Source organism: Harpegnathos saltator, unplaced genomic scaffold (genome assembly GCF_003227715.2).
Source record: "Harpegnathos saltator strain DR-91 unplaced genomic scaffold, Hsal_v8.6 scaffold780, whole genome shotgun sequence".
NCBI classification, from domain to species: domain Eukaryota; kingdom Metazoa; phylum Arthropoda; class Insecta; order Hymenoptera; family Formicidae; genus Harpegnathos; species Harpegnathos saltator.
This window is the reverse complement of record NW_020230627.1, coordinates 1-24432: the sequence shown is the minus strand read 5'-3', so window position 1 is coordinate 24432 and position 24432 is coordinate 1. Positions and strand designations below refer to the sequence as shown.

Here is a 24432-nt window from a genome sequence, read left to right as displayed (position 1 = left end):
ACTTGGAACAGGAAAAAAGTTTCTTCGAATAATATCTCACTGAGGAGTCCTTTTTTTTACGTCGATCGAGTATGTGACGCGCGGATTGTCGGATTGTATGCATAGGGGAATTTTTGCGGATTTTTACCAGATAATTTGATCGATGAATACAATACGAATATATATGAATAAACAAGTGCAAGAAATGAGAGTGAAAGCGAGAGCGAACGAGAGAGAGAGAGAGAGAGGGAGAGGAAGAGAGAGAGAGAGAGAGAGAGAGAGAGAGAGAGAGAGAGAGAGAGAGAGAGAGAGAGAGAGAGAGGGAGAGGAAGAGAGAGAGAGAGAGAGAGAGAGAGAGAGAGAGAGAGAGAGAGAGAGAGAGAGAGAGGAGAGGAGAGAGGAGAGAGAGAGAGAGAGAGAGAGAGAGAGAGAGAGAGAGAGAGAGAGAGAGAGAGAGAGAGAGAGAAAAGAGAGAATGTGTTGAGAAGCGAGAGAAAAGAGAGAATGTGTTGAGAAGCGAGAGATATGCGCGACGTATATTTAGGCGGAATATGTTAACATACATTACTGTTAAGTACTACTAGAGAAAGAATTCAAGTGAGGTCTTACACATAATAATTATCAAAATGTAAATTGTGTTTGGGTTGTATTTTGTGTTATTATATATGCCTCTGATGCTGAATATAATGAAAATTCAATCAAACTTCATATGCTTGACAGCTTCTTTCCTTGTTAGATAAAAAGATTGGTATATCTTATGGTATGTGAATGCAAATGTATTTTTAGACAGATGATTTAAAACATCATCTGTCATAACTCTTCATTTTCGGATGTTAAATATATCTTGAAAGTACATATTTAAATTAAAATTTGATTGCATATATTGATATATATATATAATATATAATTATGTATGTGAACCGATTTTTCGTAACTTCAGAATTAATCAACTCGAGGTCGATTAAACCCAAGGTCTGTTCCAAAATCGGTTTCGGAAACTGGTTTTAGCTATAAGCAGAGAGAAAAAGGAAAGGGGTCATAGGCCGCTTTTAGCCGAGTCTAATGCGAAGCGCTCTCTGTATAACCGTACGCATGAACTAACGACGTTTGTGTCCACGATTCTTTACTGATTTCCCCCACCATGCATGCATACATAGCCGACTCGGTCTATCCGTGTCACACGAATAGACCAAATCGGCTATGTGTCCTCTCCTTCTTCTTTCTACTTAAAGTATTTCGTCGGTACATCTATACATGGTTTGTTTGTTTGTTCGGATTACCGTAAAATTGTTGCATAGTGTTCCGAGAAATTTGCTAAAGATGAGTCAGCTGGAAGATGCCAAGAAAATCGCAGCTTACAGAGCCGTTGATGAATACGTGCAGGCAAGAGAATTTATTTAAAGATCTCATGTAATACTCAGCCGGCGTTAAAGGTTATTTTAATATTTCGGTGAATTCCATTATCTTTCAGAATAAAACTGTTATCGGTATCGGTAGCGGATCCACCGTGATTTACGCTGTTCATAGACTTGGTAATGACAATTCCTTTTTATCATAATTATTCACGTGGTTGTATTTAAAGGTCATATTTTGTGCGTTATTATTTAATCGGTTGTTTCAAATCTAAGAAACACGCATATATATATAGTAATTATTTAGAAGACGGGCCTCACCTTGGATTTCGCTCAAACTCACCTATCTTGTGTATTTTGACGTGTAGAAGCCGAATCTGCAAGTAAAAATGGTCGCTCGGCTCTAGTTTGCAAGAAATAAATAGTTAAAAAGTGATACATGCGAGGTTAGGAAATCTGTCATGTCGGCAATACAGAGACTTAAGCTAAGACTCCATGCATGCGGTGAGCTGCGGCAAACGGTTGCGGTGACCAATCAGGAGACAGACGCATGCCGGAGCTTGCCGCAACCGGACTTGCGCCTCCCTACTGATTGGTCACCGCAACCGTTTGCCGCAGTTCACCGCATGCATGGAGTCTTAGCTTTATGGTCTGTTCTTTTTAGTCGAAAAGTGTAAAATAGTACATGTTGGAGAGGGGCGAAGCCCTCTCCCCAAAGACATTTTCTTATATTAAACATATGAATTTTTAGCTCATGTATCAATGGTTATTACATAACAAAAGTAACCACTGATACATGAGCTAAAAATTCATATTGCTGCGCCCGTGCCTTTGGGGGACATGTTATCCTCACGCTCCTGGGAGTGGACTGCAAAGGAATCGAGTAGAGATTGTTTGACAGCTGTTGTTGTCAAGGAGATTGTTGATAAAAAAAGAAAGGAGAGATGAGAGAGAGTCGCCCTGGACACGTATTAAAATAAAGCTTCTTTCGTTTTGTTAATTCCGTGTTATTTTTCTCACGCAAGGGCGCAACAATATGTTTAATATATGAAAATGTCTCAACATATATATACATACAGTACCAACATATGTGTATATACACACACACAGGGGGTGCAAGGGGGGCCTTCGGCACCCCCATGTGTGTGTATGTGTGTACATATTTGGTACTGCATATATATACATGTTTGAGACTTCATTTCTCTTTTCTTTCAGACTTTCATTTGTTACATATCCCCCTCCTGCACTCTCCCCGTTCTCGTTGCGCATTGAAAGCTATATCCATAAGTTTCTGTATTACCGACATGACAGATTTCCTAATCTCGCATGTGTCACTTTTTAACTATTTATTTCTCGCAAACTAGAGCCGAGCGACCATTTTTACTTGCAGATTCCGCTTCTACACATCAAAATACACAAGATAGATGAGTTTGAGCGAAATCCAAGGTAAGGCCCGTCTTCTAAATAATTACCATATATATATATATATATATATATTTATTTATATATATATATTTATACATATAATTTTTTATAGTTATTTCTTGAGTATATCTTGTGCATTATCTGTTGAATTATTTTATTTAAAAACACTGAAAATTGAATACACGTGTGACTTGCTTGAATTATATTGATAGGGTCAGTATATTTTTATTTTTTTCAGTTTCTTTAAACTGTATATTTTATGTAACTAATTATATTTTATTTATTTATTGATGAGAAAAACATGAGATGAAAAAATATAAGAATAAATTATAAGTTTAATATTAAAATTTTATGGTAATATATTTTTTTTTATTGCATTAAATATTTCCAACAATAATTGCAAATGAATCTTATTTGTTTCAATTAATAATTAATTATATATTAGAAAATTTGATTATATTTTTTTGTTACTTTGTTACTTTGTTACTAGTGTTTTTTAGAATACAGCTTTGTCAATAATGCACCTGATAAATATGCAACTTTCAAAAGATTTACTTCTTGCATATATTTATAAGAATTTTATTTTCAGTTGAACGGGTCAAAACTGAAGGACTCAATGTAGTTTGTATCCCTACATCATTTCAAGCTCGTCAATTGATAGTGAAGAACCATCTAACTTTAGGTGATTTAGAAATTTATCCAGAGGTAATTTATTACTAATTGCTATGTTAATCTTTCTGTTTCATTGTATATTTGATAAATTGAATATAATAGCTGGATTGTGCAATTGATGGAGCTGATGAAGTTGATGCTGAAATGAACCTCATCAAAGGTGGAGGAGGATGCTTACTACAAGAAAAAATTGTTGCTTCCTGTGCCAAGCAATTTGTTGTTATAGCAGATTATACGTGAGTTAAAGATTTACTTATTTCTCATAATTGTAAATATTGTACATAGTAAATTATACTTTGTTCCAGAAAAAATTCACAGAAGCTTGGAGATCAGTATAAGAAGGGGATTCCTATAGAAGTGATTCCTATGGCATACAAGCCAATCCAACATAGAATCGAGGTCACATATGGAGGAAGTGCAAATATCAGGATGGCTTTGGCAAAAGCTGTAAGCATATTTTTATACATAGTTTATACTTGGTTTATTGGACAAGTTAAATATTACAGATATCTAAGCATATAAGTAGCTTACATACTATTTATAGGGTCCAGTGGTAACAGATAACGGCAATTTTGTTTTGGACTGGAATTTTCCTCAAGACATAACTGACTGGAATAAAATTAATAAGGAAATATCTCTGATACCTGGAGTTGTAGAAACAGGCTTATTTATAAATATGGCTGAGAAAGCTTTCTTTGGCATGGCAGATGGTAGTGTGAAAGTACAATGTTTGAAGAATCAAAAGATTTAACATACATGTATAAACATGTCTATTATTTTTTATCACATATATGGACAGCAATTGTGTCCATTGACTTATAAACTTTTACCATATGATCAAAGGCCTTTGATAAACTTTTGCTGCAAAAGTGTTATATTGTAAAGGCTTTCGATACATTTTTGTTGCAAAAGTGTTATTTTTGTTTTAAATATGTCATTTTATATATACATTACTATCACTTTTTATATCTATTTTTGGCATATAATTTGTACAGCACTCAAAACGTTTGTGTATATGTGTACACACACACACACACACACACACACACACATATATATATGCACACATTACTGTATAATATTTTTTTCTTAAAATGGTATAGAAGTATATGCATAATTTTATTAAATAACTAAAGTTTACATATGACACGTACAGTACAAAATGTTTGATGATAAAGTGTAGATTATATATTTATAAGGAAAAACTCGAAATGAAGTAAATATATATTTTCATAATATTTTGTCTATATTTTAAACATTTATGAAATTAATAATAATGTTTTGCTAAATATAGATATAAATCCGGATAGATATAAATTAGTAAGCTAAATATAGATATAAATGATTATATATGTATACAGATTTTCTTCTTTATATGCATTTTTTAGACTATGTTTCTATATTACGTGTTTAGTAGGCTAAAGAAACTATGGTCCACTAATTAGACTTCTAAAACCATTATAGTAAACTAAAAGAATGCAAGATAATTTCGTTTATTCAACTGTTATTGGTGTTAAACATAACTAAGAATAATGAAATTTAAACATATGTTTATAGATAATGCATATGACGATGGATATTTCTGCTGTACGACATTAATGCTATTTCTGTTATCAAACTTAAGAATAAAAAAAATCGCCCGAACAGGGATTCGAACCCTGGACCCTCAGATTAAAAGTCTGATGCTCTACCGACTGAGCTATCCAGGCGGTTGTACAAACCTGCCATTATATTTTGTAATACTAGTGTAGATAACTTCAAAATGATATATATATATAGTTTTTTATACAATATTTTATTTGTATTGAGGACAATAATCATATTAAATTGAAAACTAATAATTAATCGCGAATAATATAAAATTAAATTCCAACATACTTGAATACTTTTTTTTGCATATTTCTTTAAGCCAGATGTAAAAATCATTCTTTTCCTTTCTTTCAAACGTAGGAAAATGACACATATTTTACAGTAATTAATTAAATTAACAAAAATGCAGTTTCGGGTTTACCATAATGGAGAAGATTACATATACGAACACGGTTTTCGGATGTGTGTGTATTATCAGAGAGAAGAAGGAGAGGTGTCACGGGTGACCATATCCCAGTCATAAAAAAAGAGTAAAAGACGGGTAAAAAAAAAAGAGTATAAAAGAGTACTAATTACGGTCCCAAAAGAGTACAGTAAGTAGAACACAAAATCATATAAAAGTCAAGGTGACGTCAAATAATATAAAAATTATATCATTTTGACGTAAAAATGATTTTATGTTTTATCTGGGATAGTGATTAGTGGATTACTAGGTATAATATTTAAAATAAAACATAGTGGGTACTAAATAAACCGAGAAATATTAGTCGAACACATATATTTTATTATATTATTAAGATATTTTATAATTATATTTTGCACTCCGTACATCATCTGACAATTTCGGTTTTCACTGTGTCGTTACCAAAGAGCGGACATCAGCGCCGTTTTCCGCACTCACAACGCCAGAGCGCTACGCGCCAGTGTCGATTGTGCTGCACGATTTATACGAGGGCAGTCTGAAAAGTTCTCGGCCTAACAATGAAAGAAAATTTTTTTGCCGTGAAATATGTTTTATTTTTCAATATAATCTCCTGAAACTTCAATATGTTTATTCCAACGTTTTTCCAATAATTTAATATCATTAAAGTATGATTCCGGAAAGTTTTTTTCGCTCTGGTGTATAGTGGTGGATCCAAGTTTCATCAACAATTATGAAACGACGCTTGAAATCCATTTTATTTTGCTTAAAACGATCCAAATACGTTTGAGAAATATGCATTCGAATGCGTTTTTGGTCAATTGTTAGCAAATGCGGCACCCATCTTGCACAAAGCTTTCTCTACTGGTACTACTACTCGAATGACTTGACCGATCGAATAAAATTTTACATGGGTTTATATCAGTTTATATTAGAGATGCCACTTTCCAATACAATTATAGTTTGACAGTTTCTAATGCCATGTATGTATCAGGTGGAGAACTTTTCAGACTGTCTACGTAGTAACTAGCGGTGCACTGTTGTGCAGAACCTCTACGCATAATCGGTATTGGCGCTCGCGGCGCACAAATGCTGTGAGTGATGAAAACGTCACCAAAGTCTGCTCTTTGGTCATTATCGACAAAGTATAATCAGAGAGAAGAATGAGAGCGGCCACCAGCCGTATTTCGGGGGATACGGCTAAGCGCATTTAGATACGCCATCTGACCAAAATATGCCTAAACTACGTCCGCTAGGCGCACTTTCGCGGTGATAAAAGTAAAATGCGCCTAGGTTCGTGTCCGTACTACTTCCATGCAATGGATAGTAGATTAGAAAAAGACAGACGACAGACAATCGTTCCGTCTTTGTCTCACTACTGAGCGGCGCGCGGCAGTAAACGCGAGGCGAGGTAGCGGCGATCTTATCGCTAAGCGAACATCTCTCCGCTTTTCTTTCATCTTTCACGCTCCAGAGACATCAAAAGACGCGGTAGCGTCTCGTGTCAAGGGAACGTGCGAAGCGAGGAATTATTTTTCACGCACGCGAGGTAGCACATGGGAGACTAGACGAGCGTCGACATATTCTTCCCCTTCTTTCCCGCTCATCTAGCTTATTGACTGCGTGAGCCGCGAGATTTTTCTCGCTACTCCTATACCTCGCTCTTTCTCTCTCTCGCTCGTTCTTTCTCTCTCTCGCGCACTTGCTCGCTCTTCCTTTCTTATCGTGTTCTTACGGCTTGATTAAATATATTAATTACATGACAATATATATATAAATAAATGACACATATATAGTGTATATGTATATAAAGAATATTTAGTATTAATGCACAAATAAAGAAGAGAGAAATATAATGAGAGACGAAAAGTTAATAGAAATCTACTCTTAGCCAACATATACATCTTTTGAAAATGATTTGTTATTAAATTTCATTTCATTTAATTTTTAATTTAAATTTATTAGCATAAATAAATTATTCTGTCATATACTTTAATAACAAATCATTTTTAAAAGATGTATATATTGGCTAAGAGTGGATTTCTATTAACTTTTCGTCTCTCATTATAATTCTCTCTTCTTTATTTGTGCATTAATACTAAATATTCTTTATATACATATACACTATATATGTGTCATTTATTTATATATATATTGTCATGTAATTAATATATTTAATCAAGCCGTAAGAACACGATAAGAAAGGAAGAGCGAGCAAGTGCGCGAGAGAGAGAAAGAACGAGCGAGAGAGAGAAAGAGCGAGGTATAGGAGTAGCGAGAAAAATCTCGCGGCTCACGCAGTCAATAAGCTAGATGAGCGGGAAAGAAGGGGAAGAATATGTCGACGCTCGTCTAGTCTCCCATGTGCTACCTCGCGTGCGTGAAAAATAATTCCTCGCTTCGCACGTTCCCTTGACACGAGACGCTACCGCGTCTTTTGATGTCTCTGGAGCGTGAAAGATGAAAGAAAAGCGGAGAGATGTTCGCTTAGCGATAAGATCGCCGCTACCTCGCCTCGCGTTTACTGCCGCACGCCGCTCAGTAGTGAGACAAAGACGGAACGATTGTCTGTCGTCTGTCTTTTTCTAATCTACTATCCATTGCATGGAAGTAGTACGGACACGAACCTAGGCGCATTTTACTTTTATCACCGCGAAAGTGCGCCTAGCGGACGTAGTTTAGGCGCATTTTGGTCAGATGGCGTATCTAAAATGCTCCTAGCCGTACCCCCCGAAATACGGCCGGTGACCGCTCTCATTCTTCTCTCTGGTATAATTAACATTACGAAAAAAGAGTACATACAAGAGTACAATACGTAAAAAGTAGAGAGTACTCTTTTTACCACCTTAAAGAATACATATACTCTTAAGGCCCAGTTCTACAACTTGCTTTAAATTCAGTTTAAAGCAAGTTGTGGAACTGGGCCTAAAAGAGTACATATGGTTACCCTAGTCACGGGCCGCTTTTAGCCGTGCCTAAAGTCACTAGATATATAAAGTACCGCAATCGTCCTCCATTTTGGGGCCAAGGCAAGCGCGGGCATTCAAATCATATATTCGTTATAAACATTATTATGTATATTATATATATAAAGCGATACATAGTTAAGTAATATATTATTTCTCATGAATATTCAAATTTAAAAGTTTTGAGCTATTTTGTTGAAAGAGATAATGATTTATAATGACTTTCTAACTTGTAATATAGTGCATCTTTATAGCTAAGCCTTAAATAAAAATTCTGTTAAAGTAAAGTTTACTTGAATTTCATCGAAAAGAATAATTGTTATCTATTTAGATCTTCGAAACATAGTGTACAAAAAAAGCTTTATTTTGATTACTTATATCTCGTAAAGTATTGAAATCTTAACATTTTCGTTCGGGACTTTTGTACTTACATTTTCATAAGGATAAACATTACCAAGTATGTCGGTAATTACTTTCCGGTTTTTATAACAGATGTCACTAGCCATAAGTATGCTGTGAGGACTTTGAGCTCCCCAAAGCGCACGCATCCGTTTTCCGTGCGGCGCTATAGAGCGCGCGCAAGTGTCACTCGTGCGGGGAAAAAAGAGCAACGAATTAGTAACCGTTGGAAGCGCTCACAGAGTTAACGGATAATACGATCGCTAGTCATAGCTTGAGTATTTGTCTTTTGTCGTGTGTGACACCGCGATTTCTGCACGCGGTCGCGATTGTGCGAGAGCGGGCAGGCAGGAGCATCGGCTCCGTTCGGCCCACACACATATACATACGAGTCCCGCGACTCATATGTCGTGCGAGCGCAGAGAACTGTCTTTGTATCTTCGAGGCGCATAAGTTGTACCTGTGATTCACGTGCTCTGCAGCTGGCAGGCACGTGCGCAATAAAGGGACCAAAGAAGAAGAACACGCCTAGGTTAATTTAGGAACCTACCCTCCACTTGCATCGGGAGCGAGAGAGCAAGAGGGCACAAAAATCCTAAAATGCAATGTTATGATTTGATACATATGTCATTTTATTCTACTGACATTAACCTCAAAACTACACAAGTTACGTTCCGCCAAAATAACAGCGTTATAGATTAATAATTATAGATTAATAATTTTTTGAAAATGTCGAGTTTGGTGCCTGAAAACGTGCATTTGCGGCACGTATTACTTTTCTTGTTTAATCAAAAGAAAAAAGCCGCTGAAAGTCATCGTTTGCTGGTAGAGACTTACGGTGAGCATGCTCCAACCATAAGAACATGTGAAACGTGGTTTCGACAATTCAAATGTGGTGATTTCAACGTTCAAGACAAAAGACGTCCTGGTAGGCCGAAAACGTTTGAAGATGCGGAATTGCAGGAGTTATTGGATGAAGACCCAACACAAACTCCCAACAAAAACAATTGGCAGAAAAGTTGAATGTGAGCCGAGTAGCAATTTGTGAACGATTACAAGCGATGGGAAAGATCCAAAAGATGAGAAGATGGGTGCCACATGAATTGAATGACAGGCAATTGGAAAATCGAAAAATCGTCAGTGAAATGCTACTTCAAAGGTATGAAAGGAAGTCATTTCTGCATCGAGTAACGGGTGATGAAAAATGGATTTATTTCGAAAATCCCAAGCGAAAAAATCATGGTTATCACCTGGCGAAAGCGGCCCATCGACTGCAAGGCCAAATCGCTTTGGTCGCAAGACCATGCTCTGTTTCTGGTGGGACCAGGTTAGTGTCGTATATTATGAACTGGAGAAACCTGGAGAAACAGTTAATACTGATCGGTAGCAACAACAAATGATCAATTTGAACTGTGCATTGATCGAAAAACGTCCACAATACGCTCAAAGACATGATAAGGTGATTTTGCAGCATGACAACGCGCCGTCTCATACAGCAAAACCAAAGAAGTGTTGAAATCACTTGGATGGGAAGTTTTATTGCACCCGCCGTACTCTCCAGACTTGGCTCCATTCGACTACCACCTTTTCGCATCGATGGGGCACGCGCTTGCAGAGCAGTACTTCACCGATTTCGAAGAAGTTAAAAAATGGCTCGATGAATGGTTTAGCTCAAAGGAGAAACAGTTCTTTTGGAATGGCATCCATAAATTGCCTGAGAGATGGGCAAAATGTATAGAATCAAATGGCCAATACTTTGAATAAATATATTTTAACTATCCATTGTAAATAACGTGTTTTCTTTAGCGAAAAAACCGGAAAGGAATTACCGACACACCTAGTATATGCATAGTAGACGACAATTACTTAACATTCTGTAAATATGAATATAATTGTGCATGAGAAAAAAATCAATGATAATATTAAAATATATTTATTATTAATAATGTTTAACATTTGTAATAGCTACTTTCATTGCAACACTTCGACTACTATATTAACTAAAGCAGAGCTGGCCACGATCTGCACATTTCGGGCAAAATTCAGTAGGTAACGCCTACCATCCCCCTCGCACCGCTCCACGCTTAGCGGCTGGGGTGACGATGACGGTGTACTCTGGCCCATCGCTGTATAAGAAATCAGCTGAGGCGTCACATTATCATTAAAATTCCTCGTTTAATAATTAAAATCCTCGTTAAAATATATATGCTTACATGTTTAATACATATATATATATATATATATATATATATATATATATATACGCATACATACATACATATATAACGCATAAGTATATATATATTTTAACGTGATTATTAAACACGAGGAAACAATTTTAATGATAATATGACGCCTCAGTTGATTTCTTATACAACGACGGGCCTGAGTGTACCGCAATCGTCACCCCGGCCGCTGAGCGCGGAGCGGTGCGAGGGGGACGGTAGGCGTCACTTACTGAATTTCGCCCGAAATGTGCAGATCGTGTCCAGCTCTGAACTAAAGTAATAGTACTGTTATCTTTTTTCAATGAAAAGTGAATTCTTGTTATCACACATTTTTTTATAAGTTTATAAAATATATTATGACACTCCAGAATAGTTTTTGGACACAAGTGTAACAATTTGTCTATAAACTCAGTAACATTTAAATTATTTAAGACTAAATGCATTTCATTAGATCGAAATAATAATTCGCACTTATACATTGTATTATACAGTTCCATGGTTGGAAAAAGTAATATATTTTCTTTATATTGTCGTAATTTAGTGAACGTACTTATTATTATATATTATATATTATATATATATTATATATTATCATATATTATACATTATATATATATTATATATTATTATATATTATTATATAAGAAGATATGCGAGGAGAAGAAGAGGGAGCAAGGAGAGTGGTGGGTGAAGGAGCTAGAGGGGGTGAGGACGGAACAACATATTTAGGAGATGCTAAGAAGAGAAAGGAGGAGGAGGAGGGGGGTGGAGGAGAGGATAGAAATGAAAGAAGATTCTCCTCTTCCTCTTCCTCTTCCTCTCCATTCTCCTCTTCCTCTTCCTCTTCCTGCATCTTCGCTTCCACCTCTTCCTCTTCCTCTCCCTGTCCCTCTTCCTCTTTCTCTCCCTGTCCCTCTTCCTCTTCCTCTTCCTTTTCCTAAAACAGCTATTACTGCTGTTTGTATAATATTTTGTAACGCTTCAGCCTGTAACAATAAGATAATATTAAAATATGAAGTAAAAAGTTAAATAAGAAGTTACAATTTAATATAATGTACTCAGTAAACATATATGTCTAAAAGACGTCTAAAAGCTTTCTTTAAGACAATTTTTAGACTTGTATGTGTAAAAAATGTCTTAAAGAAATCTTTTAGACGTCTTTTAGACATGTATGTTTACTGGGTATTGATTAGCGTCTAGGTCCAGTTCCACAACTTCTAGTTAACTTAACCAGCTGGTTATTTCACTAGACTTGACCAACTGCATTTGACGTTAAGAATTAATCAGAATTAAACAATCACTATTGGCATTTAATCAGTAGTTATACAGAAGTTGTGGAACTGGGCTTTAGACATATATACGTAGGTAGTCTGAAAAGTTCTCGACCTGACACATACATAGCATTAGAAACTGTCAAACTATAATTGTATTGGAAAGTGGCATCCCTGATATAAAATGTAAAATTTTATTCGATCTGTCAAGTCATTCGAGTAGTAGCACCAGTTGAAAAAGCTTTGTGCAAGATGGGTGCCGCATTTGCTAACAATTGACCAAAAATGCATTCGAATGCGTATTTCTCAAGCGTGTTTGGCACGTTTTAAGCAAAATAAAATGGATTTCAAGCGTCGTTTCATAACTGTTGATGAAACTTGAATCCATCACTATACACCAGAGCGAAAAGAACCTTCCGGAATCACATTTTAATGATGGTATTGAATTATTGGATAAACGTTGGAATAAATCTATTGAAGTTTTAGGAGATTATATTGAAAAATAAAATATATTTCACGGCAAAAAAAATTTTCTTTCATTGTTACGCCGAGAACTTTTCAGACTGCCTTCGTAGATTTTTATACTTACTGTTAACGTTATTGGCTCGGTCGCCGTCGTGGCCATCGCTGCCGTCGTCGATGTCGCCCCGGTAATTTTTTCAGACACCACCATTGTGGCCGTCGTGGCTGTCGCGGGCGTCGTGACCGTTGTGGCGGTCGTCGTCGTCATCGTATTAAGCTCGCTCTGAAATAATTCATGAAACATATTTGTTATAAAAACGCATTTATAATATATATATATTGGGTTCGTGCGGAGTTTCAATAGATGGAGTTATAAGCGTCGTAAAGTGTTGTCATTAATACTTCCATCTACATATTATATAACGTTGGAAAGGTGACGTCTTCAGCTGTTATTAAAAAAAAAATCATTTGTTTTCATACAAACTGCTTCGAGAAATATCACTTTAAAAATGAGTATCGACAAGGTGCATTTACGGCATGTTATGCTTTACGAGTTTCGGAAGGGAATAAACGTTGCCGCAGCCGTAAAAAACATTCAGGATGTTTATCAGGATGAAGCACCAGCTAAACGAACTGTGGAAAAATGGTTTGCTAAATTTCGACGCGGAGAATTTAACCTTGAAGACGAGCCACGCTCTGGTCGACCTTCTGACATTGATGACGATGTTTTGCGTACTTTAGTGCTCAATAATCCGCGAATTTCAACAGAAGAAGTTGCTACAGCACTAAACGTTGACCGATCAACCGCTTTTCGGCGTTTAAAAAAGATGGGATTCGATTTGAAGCTCGATATATGGGTGCCCCATTTGCTGACCGAGAAGAACAAAATCAAGCGAATTTCTGCAGCCGTTTCTTTACTCGGGCGGCTCAATAACGAGTCGTTTTTGGATCGACTAGTTGGGGCGATGAGAAATGGGTCCTCTACAACAATGTTCAGCGCAAACGGATATGGAAACAATCAGGTGAGCATGGTGACGCAATGCCAAAGGCCAGTTTGCACCCGATGAAGGTGATGCTCTCTGTTTGGTGGGATTGCAAGGGCATAATCTATTTCGAGCTTCTCCCCGCTAGCGAAACGATTGATTCGGACAAGTACTGTCGCCAATTAACCAATCTGAATCGAGAAATAAAAGAGAAACGTCCGATTTTGTCAAATCGCAAGGGAGTCGTCTTTCATCACGACAACGCCAGACCACACGTTTCGAAAAAGACGCTGCGCAAACTGAAGAGCCTGAAATGGGATGTCTTAACGCATCCACCGTATTCTCCTGATATCGCACCATCTGACTATCACTTGTTCCGGTCATTGCAAAATTATTTAAATGGAAAAAACTTTGACTCTTTGGAGGCCTTAAAAAACGGCGTCTCTTCGTTCTTCGAATCTAAACCGCGCAGTTTTTATGATCGAGGCATCCGTATGCTGCCAGAACGTTGGGAAAAGATTATAGAAAACGATGGAGAATATATCATTGATTGAATAAAGATTTTTGTTTGCCTAATCACTGTGTGACTTTTACTCACAAACTCCGCACAAACTTTTGCACTCACCCAATACATGTGCCACATGTATGCGGCTTTCGTTGCGCGTTTTCCCTTCCACCGTGAGTCGCGGAGCCGCTAGTAAGCTGTTTCGCTCAGAGTGCGACAAGGCGAGCATGAACGGGCTATTTCAATCTCGCTCAGTGTGCCAAGCGCGTGAGAAGACAGAGAAAACCGAGTGGTGGGGGTAAGCCTCTACCGTTCGCCTAAGAATTTCCAGCATTACTTGTGCCTGTGTCGCGTGTCTGTTCACTAGTGGTGAGACAAAGTCAAAACAATTCAATTGTTATCCTTCTCTTATATATATATATACATATATATACAATATATATATATATATATCATTTTCACTATAATCTGTTTTAGTAGCTCGGACATTAACCAGACTCAAATCATAGACATAAACCTCGTATCGTTACCGAGACATTGAGTTAGTTGACGTCTATTTTCTCAGGGGGCGTATCAGGACAGACATGTGCTTTCGTCTCAGGTTACTCTCTGATAATACCAGAGAGAAGAAGAAGAGGTGTCACGGGCCGTTTTTAGCCGTGCCCAGTGTGAGGCGCCCTCTGCACAACCGTGCACATGAACTACGATGTCCACAACTCTTTTCTGATTTCCCCCACCATGCACGCACCATAGCCAGCTAACAAGGGCTATATAAACTCATGGGGAAACGGATTTCGCCGTACTTGCGCAGGTAAGTAGTACTCATGGAACAATGAAAAACGCTAAATGGATAGAGTGCGCTTCTCAAGCGTTTTTGAGAAAAAACGCTTCAAAGTTTTGCGCGGTACATAAGTGCCGCTACAGTAGTGGGGCGACCAGGGGCGACCAAGCAGCGGCGGTGGCGAAGCATACTAGGCGAAGCGCTACGGAGCTGCAGGTCGCCTGTTCGTGTCCAGCCTGATTTCCAATTTTTTTTTACTTTTTTTTACAGTAATGAAGTATTGCAGTTAAATATGTAATAATGCGCACGAAATAGGTGGCTTCGTCGGACATTTTGCTTGCAGTATGTTAATATAAAAAAATATATTTTTGCATGCATATAGGCGGTGCAATTAATTTATACGATATGTACGTAATGTACTAATGTTTCTTTATTTTAAAAGTAAAAAAATACATACAAACTTTAAAGAAATCAGTCAATGCAACTACCCAAATAGCCAAAAAGATGTCTTTTAGATTTCTAAAAGATATCTCGCCATGTCTTGAGATATCTTACTTTTTTCCCCAAAAGATTTCTTTTAGGGATCTAAAAGATGTCTTACGCAACATTTTGAGATATCTTTTAGATATCTAAAGATGTCTTGAAGATATCCTTAAGTAATCCTGAAGAAGTCTTAAAGACATCTTGCAGAAATGTAAAAAGACATCTTATAGAGTATTAAAAGATCTCTAATAAGATTTCTTTTATATATCTTCTAAATATCTAAAAGATGTCTTAAAAAACATCTTGCAGAAATGTAAAAGACATCTAAAAGATTTCTTTTACACATATCTCAAAGATGTCTAACAAATATCTTTTAGAAGTCTTCAATATATTTTAAAAAACATAAATATTGAGAAATGAATAACAAATAATAGCATTGCGTTAATATTATATTTATTGACGATTATATTAACATTACAACACACACACACACATACATATATATATTGTGTATATATTTTTTTATTTATAAATATATATAGTTATTATATTTATAATTATTATATAAAAATTATATTAAATTATATATTAATTATTAATATATAATTATTAATTATATATTAAATATTATAATTATTACACTTTATATTTGACTGTTTTATAATAAAATATGTTTTCATATAAATTATATAACGTAACAACATTGTTTGCGTTAAAACGTTACTTGCTTGTTAAGATATGGGCGTAGCCAGAATTTTTTTTCAGGCAGACCATACACAAGCCACCTCTTTCAATTTAAGCATTCAATGCAAAAAAATTATATAAATTTTATCACTTTATTGCCGGTAAAAAATAAAAAAAAAACTTCAGCGCCTTCGTATAAAAAAATAAATTTTTTTCTACGTTTAGGGGACCGTCTTCCTCTGCCTCCTCCTGGCAACGCCCATGCAAGATATAATTAATTAATTTCTTATTATTAAGTATACAGGCTGTGCGGTAACTCGCTTTAGAAACACGATGTACAGGTAGATTAGGTGAAACTGAAGAAAAAATTCCTATATCATTTTGCGAAGAACCACATAAAATATAGAATTATTAATTAATTGATCATTAGCTAATTTCTTTAATTAATAACACAATTTTACGTCGTTCTTCGCAAAATCATAGAGGAATTGTTTTTTCAGTTTCACTTAATCTATTTTCATATCGCGGTTTTTAGCGGAATTATCGGGCACTCTGTATACTAATTACAGAGTAATTTATTGTTGCACTTTTTTGTTTCGATATCTCATTTTATCACCTGCATGTTGCAGCCAGTTTTTTACATGCTTGACAATCAATGCAATGGTACAGTCAGGTCCATTTCCTTTTGTACGATTGACAGTACCTGTGGATAGTATTTATATGTTTTTAGTACTAGTAGATATATCTGGTTGGAAAAATTCATATCTATTTATATAAACAAAAATAATAGTACTCTAAACATTATGACAAGTTATAGTCCTTACATATCACTAATGTTTAAAAGTATTTTTTGTATCTATATTTGAAAATGATATAAAAGAGAATTTAACATTTGGAAAAATTAAGAGACATATATATATATATAGTTTATTTGTAATTGTTAAAATATACGTACTAACTATAATGTTTGCAAAAGTTGTATTTTCGATTGCGATAGTATTTTTTGCACCAGTCCAAGTCAACTTGTGTCCTACATCAAATGTTATGCAATATGTGAGTATATTGGAGATCATTTTTTGTGTAGAGTCACCACCAATACACTTTATTTTCTTTTCCTGCAAAGAATAATGTTAATATAGACGTTAATGTTCGTATACGTGACTTTTTTTCTTTTATTATTTATTATTATTCGTATTTCGATATTACTATATACATATGGCCAAATCTATGTGAGCAGATTTCGAGTGCAATCTAATATCATCAACAGTAGATCGCAAGTAAACAATAAATTTGATGCAAGATATATGAAATCCTGCTACCAAACTATTTTCACATATGCGACAATGTTTTCGATTGGGCATAAAATTATATATTGATGGATACGAAGAAAGTATTTGTACACATACACATATGTATGAATATATAGAGTGTTTGTTTAGGGATCATATTCAATGGAGGCATAGAACTGATTAAGATAAACAAGAAAGTCAAATATCATGTAGTAAAAATAAAAAAAAAGCCGATTTATGCATGAACAAAAATTGGTTGTAGAACTCACGTTCGGTCTCTGCAGCTCGCAGATCGAGTTAAATCATCTAACGATACTTACCGGCACGTGACAAGCAGAAGGGAAAATGTGCAGAAATAATCCTTTCTTCTTCTTGCCGCGCGCCGATAACTATTGCTAGACGACTTGATTCGATATGCGAGCTTCAGCGACCAAACGCACCTCTTACTACCGCTGCGATGCACGATTTTTATTCATGCATTACTCAGTAATTTTTATGATTTTTGCAAAAAGATATTTGACTTTTGTTTATCTTAATCAGCTCTATGCCTCCATTGAATATGATCCTTTAGTTAACAAATACTCTGTATACACACACACACACACACACATACACACACACACACACACAGACACACACACACATATATATATATAATGTGCAATTCAATTAGTGATTCATTGACTGATATGAAGAAAATATTTATTATTCAATATATTCATATGTGTGTGTGATATATATATATATATATATATCACACACACATATGAATATAAATACTTTCTTCATATCAGTCAATGAATCACTGATTGAATTGCACATTATTCAAAATATACTTACAAAACATTTACGAATTGCTTCATCATTTTTCAATGTTTCATTAAATTGTACGTATTCCTCGACGGATGTCATTGGAAATTCAGGCATTAAATCCATAGTTATTGCTTCATTTTCTTCATTTCTTTGGAAACTTTCTCTTAAAATAGCAACTATTTCTTTCAATTTTGTGTTATTTTTAGCTGCTTCGTGTTTTATCTCTGTTTTGAATTGTTGAAAGTCTTGATGTAAAGTATCTACTTTTTCATATAAAGAACCTGCAAGAAGAACTATTTATATTTCATCATTCATATTTTACTGTAAGCATCTTCAGAGACTAATTTTTTAATGTTATTAATAACTTTGTACACTACAATATACGATAAAAGTATTTTGGAAATATAATAATAACTATATTATATATGATGACAATACTAAAACAATACATTACTAAAATTTACAAATTTTTAGAAATGATTTACTATTTTCACTGTTTAGTATTCATTAGTATGATCAATCAATTAGTATTCATCTATATGAAAGAAAGTATTCATCTATATGAAAGAAAAATGTATCTTACTTATAATTACATGTATATCCTCGTCTACATTCATTTCTGTAATTGGGAGAGCCTTCATCGCTAAATAAAATAATAGAAATAGGTTCACAGATTATTGAATTTACTTATTCAACTAACTTTATATAATATATGCCATGACAAAAAGTATACCGCTATATAATTTGTCATTACCATTACCAATTATCTCATTTTCCTTATTATCGATGTTCCGATCATAATCACGAGAATTAGTATCATCCGTCATCTCTTCATCATCTTGCTCATCCTCATGAAAAACTTGAATTGAAAATTGGTGTTCATTTAAAGGTGAAGGGACATTGCAATTAGATGGATTATTTTTGACGGATAAAATTTTATCTTCCTCCTGGAATTCAAAGTATATTAATATACAAATTGTATGTGTGTGTAAATCTAACATATACGTGTGTGTGTACAAATATATATTTATGTATGTATTTATAAATTAAATAACGATTTTTGTCCGAATTTATTCAACTCTCATCTATATTTACATATAAATAAATAAAAATATAAAATACTATTAATTAAGTAATAATTATTCACGTATTGTAATAAATATATAAATGGTTTTATCAAATGCTACTATTTTGTTTCACTGAACAACATAGAAATGCGTGTGAAATGTCTATTTTGCAGCTATGTATTGATAGTTACGATTATTCCAATTATAAATTATTAAAAAATAATCGATGTCTGAATAAAAGCACGTCCTAATTAGCGCTATTTTTCTCTATATATTAATCATTAATATTTGTAGTACTCACCCGCTTCTGCACGTTATATTCCGAACTCACTGATCTAAAATGTAATGAATTTTTCTCAAGTTCAACATTTGTAGATGTAGCTCCAATCCCTTCGTGTATTTTATAATTTGATGGGGGATGTTGATTTGATTTATATTTCTTGGAAATATTACCTATATTTTATAGAAAATTAGTTTTTTCAACGATTTACGACTTATCTTTATAATTATATACTTATCTTTATAATTATATACTTATATATAGTATATAATTATATTAGTAAATTAGTTTTGTTACTCATTTTCAATGTGCTACTTTACGTTTTATCATATTATATTTTGTAATTTGCTGTAATAGAATTTGAAACTTACAATTATTCACGTAATTATTCGATTCATCGTCATAAAATTTTTTTTTCGTTATCAAACGTTTCAGAGGCAATGTTTGGATTGGTTCATTTAAAGAAGCAAATTGAATATCATCCGAAGTGGATATATCAATACAAGATTTTTCTGCTTCCCGAGCCTTATCAAATGTATTGTAAGGTCCTAAAATTTTATGAAAATGACTGATGTTCCAATCATTTCCAGGACTTATCTTCTTCTTTATTGTATTGGTAATATTTTTTTTAGACAATGGAAACGTAAATGTTTTTGCATTAAAGTTTACCCAAGAATCGGGAACGACTTGGCAGTATTCGTCCCAAAATACGACGTAATACATCTGTAACAATAAATACTGATTAAGTAATGATGAAGTATTTAAGAGAATAAATGAAAATAATTTCACTCATAATTATTATGATTTTCTATCCTAAAGCATCCAAATTATGGTTCAAACTTGTCATAATTTATTGTTAAAAAATATTTATATATATAAAACTTATTATTTATATAAATATCTATCATAATTACAAATTGGATTAAACAATATTATTTGTATAATATAATATATTTATGTATGATATAATACAATTTATAAATTACTAGTTTTATTTATAAATTATTACAGTTGTTTTTATAAAAAATAACAACTCACTTCAATCATTAGTATGTAGAATAGGAATTATACAAAATGTATCTTTGTAAGGAAGTCGCATTGCTTTTGCGCTTATTTGACTTATTGGATACATTCCAATTTCAGACCATTCATTTCCGACATAGATTTTCAAATTTCGCGAATCACATGGATATGAAGATATATTATCGAAATTTTTTAACTTTTTTCCAAGTATTACTGTTTCTCCATTCTTTTTTCCAATATATTCAATCATGAGAACATTTCTGTTATTCATATAACAATAAGAATCGGCTTCTTTGATGCAGGATAGTGTAAATTTTTCAAATATTATTTCTTTATGAGATTGTGTACATCCAAACAATAATTCTTCGTTCTTGGCATTTTGAAGAATGGGATATTCTTCAGGTTTATACCCAATATTTCTTACAGTTTGACATTTTTCCATTAATCGTCTGTGCAATTGTTGTAACGGTTGTGCATTTTTTCGTAGCATTCGTTTCATTTCTTGAAAATAATTTTCGAATGGAAAAGCACTGAACATGTCCAGACACCCATGATTCTTAACATCAACATGTAAATGAACCAAGTTATGTACATTGTATGTAACGTAGTTCTCAGAATATAACATTTTAAATGTTTGTACAAAATGTACTAATAATTCATGTGCATATTCGTTATTGTATTCGCAATCGGCAGGATTACAAAGAATATAAATTGCACAATGTAGAACATAAAAATGTCTCAAATAATCATTTGGCAAATATGACCATAAAATTGATAGACTAGTATATAAGAGAAACAGTCTAAATTCTGTCGCTTTCCAGCGATCTAATTCATCTAAACCTCTTGGTTTCCTAGAAAATTCTCTAGGTATGTATGTTATTAACTGCTTTAAATCTATAGATAATTGATCAATTTGAGAAGCACGCAGTTTAATGCCCTTTATTCCTCGGATCCACATATTTATAAGTCTTTTCATGACACCGAGACAAACAAGATGCATATAATCTAATGGGAACTGTGTTACCATTTTCAATCCAATGTTTTCAAAAGGTGAATTATCCACATGATGATCTTCATTATGTCGTAATAAAAATTTTGCATCTGTGCGTAATGGAGCATTTTCATTAAGGAATAACATTCGATTGTTCCTCCATTCACCTTCCTCTTCACATTTATCGCATCCATAATATCCTGTATGACTTTTAATACATTTCATGAATGCTTTTGCCGGGGCGTCGCATATTATAGCATTTATTAAAACTTTGTATTTTTTTCCTCGATATTGGAATCCTTTATTTTGAATTTCACTATATTCTTCAATAAATTGATGAATAATCTCATTCGGTTTCTTCGGCTTACAATATCCGTGGAATACTCCAATGACAAAAGGTTTTTCTCTATAATGAACGTGGACAATTTGCCCTAAAAGTGGCCAAAATTGCGATTTAGAACTCTTTGCCAATGGTAGTCCGTCAATGCTTAAGTTGATTTTAATTTCATTTTCACAACGTTCATGGAGAGGTTTATTATATCGTAAATGATTCTTCAATGCTGTCTGCAATCCATGATAATAAAAAGTACCAGAATGATTCTTAATTATTGATGTTGTTCTCGGAGTTCCCAATAAAGTTCTCGCATTACAAGGAAGCTTTTCATATCCATTGATTTTGAGACCTTGAAGCAATTTTGTTAGAGCCACATGAGTAATATTATACTCAAGACTCCATGTCCGAAGAAATTTGTATAATGCAAGTTCTTTCTGTACATTAAAACTCAAATCTTTATAACATTGATTATTGCATTCGGCAATCAATTCCATATCAGATTCTGAATAACTACAATTTGAATAAGAATCAATTCTTTGATTGCATTCTTCGACATCTCCATACATATATATATTATTATTATTCAAATAATTGTTACTATTCTCTTCAATAAGAATATTGTCATTAGACATTTCATGAGGAATCTCAATGTCTAAATTAATATTATATGTATCGCCTGTATCAATAGTATGTACTGCACAATCAATATTTTGTCGCCGACGCCATTGTTGAGACCGACTCAAATCGTTATATCTTTTTCTTTTCGGCATTATTAATTTTTTTATTATATGTCGTTTGAAACCTACATACAAATGATGAAAATTTCATGATATAAAGGCAAAATATTTAATAAATAATATGTAGTTCTTCCACATATAAAAATACGAAAATCGAATATCGAATATATGAAAAAGTGAAATTATTCCAGATATTTAATATTTAATATTATTATATTAATTATGCCAGAGTATGAAATATCTTTTAAACTATTATATTTTTTAATTTTATCTTTGAATGAATATCAATGATTTTATTACAAAGATATTTCGTGTAGATTAAAAAAGAAACATCATATCCTATTTCTTCTTTGTAGTAGCGTCCAGATGAGTACTGCGTCCTGGAACAGCTTTATATCGACGTTTCAGAAACGTTGCAGTTTGCATCTTAAGAGCTGAGAGCTTTGATATTAATTATTCTCTCCTCTTCTTTCTTCAACACAAGGAAAGGGATACCTAAGCACACTCACGAAAGAGGAAAATTCAATATCAGGACTCCTCAGCCTTGAAGATGCAAACTGCAATGTTAGCGAAACGTCGACATAAAACTGTTTCAGGACGCGGTACTCAACCGGAAACTATTACAATGAAGAAAATTCACCGACCATGAAACCCTCAAATCTGAAACAATCAGTGCACCATACTAACGTCAGATTGGCGACAGATCCACAGACATCTGTGTCCACAATCTGCTGTTAGACTGCCGGCAGAGTATGCTAACACAATCTATGACAGCTCTGACAGCAGCTTGATGGCAGAATGCAGATCTTGCTAACGTCTATTAGCAGGCTCTGCACGCAATATACCACGAATCTGCCATAAAAACCTAATTAATACATACTGTGTGCATCTATTGCCTTTGTGTTACAAATGCTGCTAAGAGATTGCTCGCACAGGTTTGGTTATTTGCTTATTATATTATTTCTAGTTTTCAATTTTTCAAAGAATCGTAATCATTACTTGAACATACCTTATCGAGGAGTTTACCAGCAAGTAATTCATAAAATTAGATAATTTCTATGGCGATAATTGTGTGAAGACGGAAGACAACAACCAAGTACTACTGGTACAGTCCGAATATTGTGTCAATTCCGTTGTAAACCTAAACATAAAATGTGATTGATTAAAATCCTAATGTTCATTGAAGTACAAGATGTAGCACATTTATTACTAACATTATAATTTTCCAGCAAAACATAAGGTTAGGATAGAGTAAATTATATTAAAATATTCTTAGTTATACAAATCGCACAGAAAATATTAAACATTGAATGGCAAAAGGATTTAAGTATAAAGACAGATACAATTGTAAATTTGAAGGATTTCGAAGGATTACCTTTGATAAATATCGGATCCTTGAACCGCACGTTTCTTTTCGGTGGGAAGTCATGAGGTCTGTTGTTTGGAATTGCACTGCTTGAACTATCTAATCAAATGTTGCACGGATTATTTCATTGGCTACGAAGTGTCTCAAGGGCTGCGTTCTGTAATTCACTGACAGCATTGAAATGCTATAGTATACGTTACATGAACTATAGATTTTCAGTACTGGCAGTGAATTAGGGAATGTAGCCAAGATAAGCTTCAGAAGGTCTTAAATGTAATGGAGGATTGTGTCACAAATACTGCTAATAGATTGCTCGCACAGGTTTGTTATT

General features: G+C 34.1%; 2 protein-coding genes and 1 non-coding gene across 8 annotated transcripts; 1 reads left to right on the top strand and 2 right to left on the bottom strand.

The window, feature by feature from the left end:
• The first annotated feature begins 1071 nt into the window (after positions 1–1071).
• Rpi (Ribose-5-phosphate isomerase) lies at positions 1072–4299 on the top strand. Its single transcript, XM_011141257.3, has 6 exons — positions 1072–1362; positions 1451–1511; positions 3346–3461; positions 3531–3664; positions 3734–3875; positions 3973–4299. The coding sequence occupies exons 1-6, from the start codon at positions 1234–1236 to the stop codon at positions 4177–4179; spliced, it is 789 nt and encodes a 262-aa protein (XP_011139559.1). The 5' UTR covers positions 1072–1233; the 3' UTR covers positions 4180–4299.
• Positions 4300–5064: 765 nt separating this feature from the next.
• Positions 5065–5137, bottom strand: TRNAK-UUU (transfer RNA lysine (anticodon UUU)). Its single transcript has one exon. It is a non-coding gene; the product is annotated as a tRNA-Lys (tRNA).
• Positions 5138–16172: 11035 nt separating this feature from the next.
• LOC105185957 (uncharacterized) lies at positions 16173–24416 on the bottom strand. 6 transcript variants are annotated; one of them, XM_025306452.1, is made up of 9 exons: positions 24111–24416; positions 23745–23876; positions 20022–20373; positions 19672–19823; positions 19058–19250; positions 18887–18946; positions 18331–18584; positions 17157–17316; positions 16173–16904 (listed from the first exon to the last, which is right to left on the bottom strand). In XM_025306452.1, the coding sequence occupies exons 3-9, from the start codon at positions 20371–20373 to the stop codon at positions 16777–16779; spliced, it is 1299 nt and encodes a 432-aa protein (XP_025162237.1). In that variant the 5' UTR covers positions 23745–23876; positions 24111–24416; the 3' UTR covers positions 16173–16776. The 6 variants fall into 6 exon arrangements, 4 of the variants coding, with proteins under 4 accessions (XP_025162237.1, XP_025162235.1, XP_025162238.1 ...); XM_025306450.1 differs by lacking the exons at positions 23745–23876; positions 24111–24416 and adding an exon at positions 20689–20833; XM_025306453.1 differs by lacking the exons at positions 23745–23876; positions 24111–24416 and adding an exon at positions 20689–20833 and having other exon boundaries at positions 17161–17316.
• Positions 24417–24432: the final 16 nt, after the last annotated feature.